Here is a 974-nt window from a genome sequence, read left to right as displayed (position 1 = left end):
GTTTCTATATATCATGATCATTAAATCAAACGAAGTAAAAATATATTTGTTTTTAATAAAATGAGCTAATACAAAATGACATTATTCCATTTTTGCTATATGCAAAATCTCCCATAATACTTAACCGACGAACCTAAACCTCCTAATATTTTCTTCTGTTGTTTAGTCGAAATCTGAGGAAACATGTCATAAATAAGCATTTATATATATTTTTAAAGTTAAAGACTACTTTTTTTTTTTGTTATCGTCAGATTATCATGCCATAAATTGCAACGGATCGATGTATCGCAATTATTGAATCACATTATTGGAAGTTGTTAGCGATGTATTCAACAACAGTGGGATACAATAGTCACCCCTAAATCAAGCCTCACTAGATGGTGAAGGGCATAAAATCGAAGAACGAAATTCCTCACTGTCAGATTCAAGAGAAATTTTACTTATTTCTGCCTGAAGCCATTCCAACTCTTCCTTCAGATCCTTAATCCTGTGTAAGTACACCTGAAGTTTTTCATGCAACCTTCTGTACTCTCCAGCACTCATTCGAGGGGGCCCAATACGTTTTCCTATATAATCGATTGGATCTCTCGGTTTGATGGGTTCTTCAAACAGCATCCTCAGACATTTCGCCAATTCAGATTGCACCCCAGTCTCCAAAAGATATTCTTTGAATTCCTTCCTCCTCTTGTTCTGTGTTTGCATTCGAGCGGAAGGTGCACTGTTTCGTATAATTGTCTGCCTACGGAGGTCTTTGCGAAAAGTGTCCATTGTAATTTTTTTTAAATAATTACTTTAAGATTGCATTAAATACTACATTTCTAAAAGTTATTCTAAAGATTAAAAAAAAATAATATTTACATTTTTTTACATGTGTTTGGAATTAATTATTGATGGTACCATGCAGTTATTCATTGTAGTGGTATTTTACAGTTATAGTACAATATAACATTACTAATATTGACTGTCACCATGAA

At 32.9% G+C, this 974-nt stretch overlaps 1 protein-coding gene across 1 annotated transcript; it reads right to left on the bottom strand.

The window, feature by feature from the left end:
• Positions 1-363: 363 nt before the first annotated feature.
• On the bottom strand, positions 364-768 carry LOC106682766 (c-Myc-binding protein). The gene has a single exon (XM_014423804.2). The coding sequence runs from the start codon at positions 766-768 to the stop codon at positions 364-366; it is 405 nt and encodes a 134-aa protein (XP_014279290.1).
• Between the last annotated feature and the right edge of the window lie 206 nt (positions 769-974).

Source organism: Halyomorpha halys, unplaced genomic scaffold, assembly GCF_000696795.3.
Source record: "Halyomorpha halys isolate HHAL.00 unplaced genomic scaffold, Hhal_1.1 Scaffold441.1, whole genome shotgun sequence".
Taxonomy (NCBI): domain Eukaryota; kingdom Metazoa; phylum Arthropoda; class Insecta; order Hemiptera; family Pentatomidae; genus Halyomorpha; species Halyomorpha halys.
The sequence above is the reverse complement of the archived record's forward strand: the minus strand, read 5'-3'. Positions and strand labels throughout refer to the sequence as shown.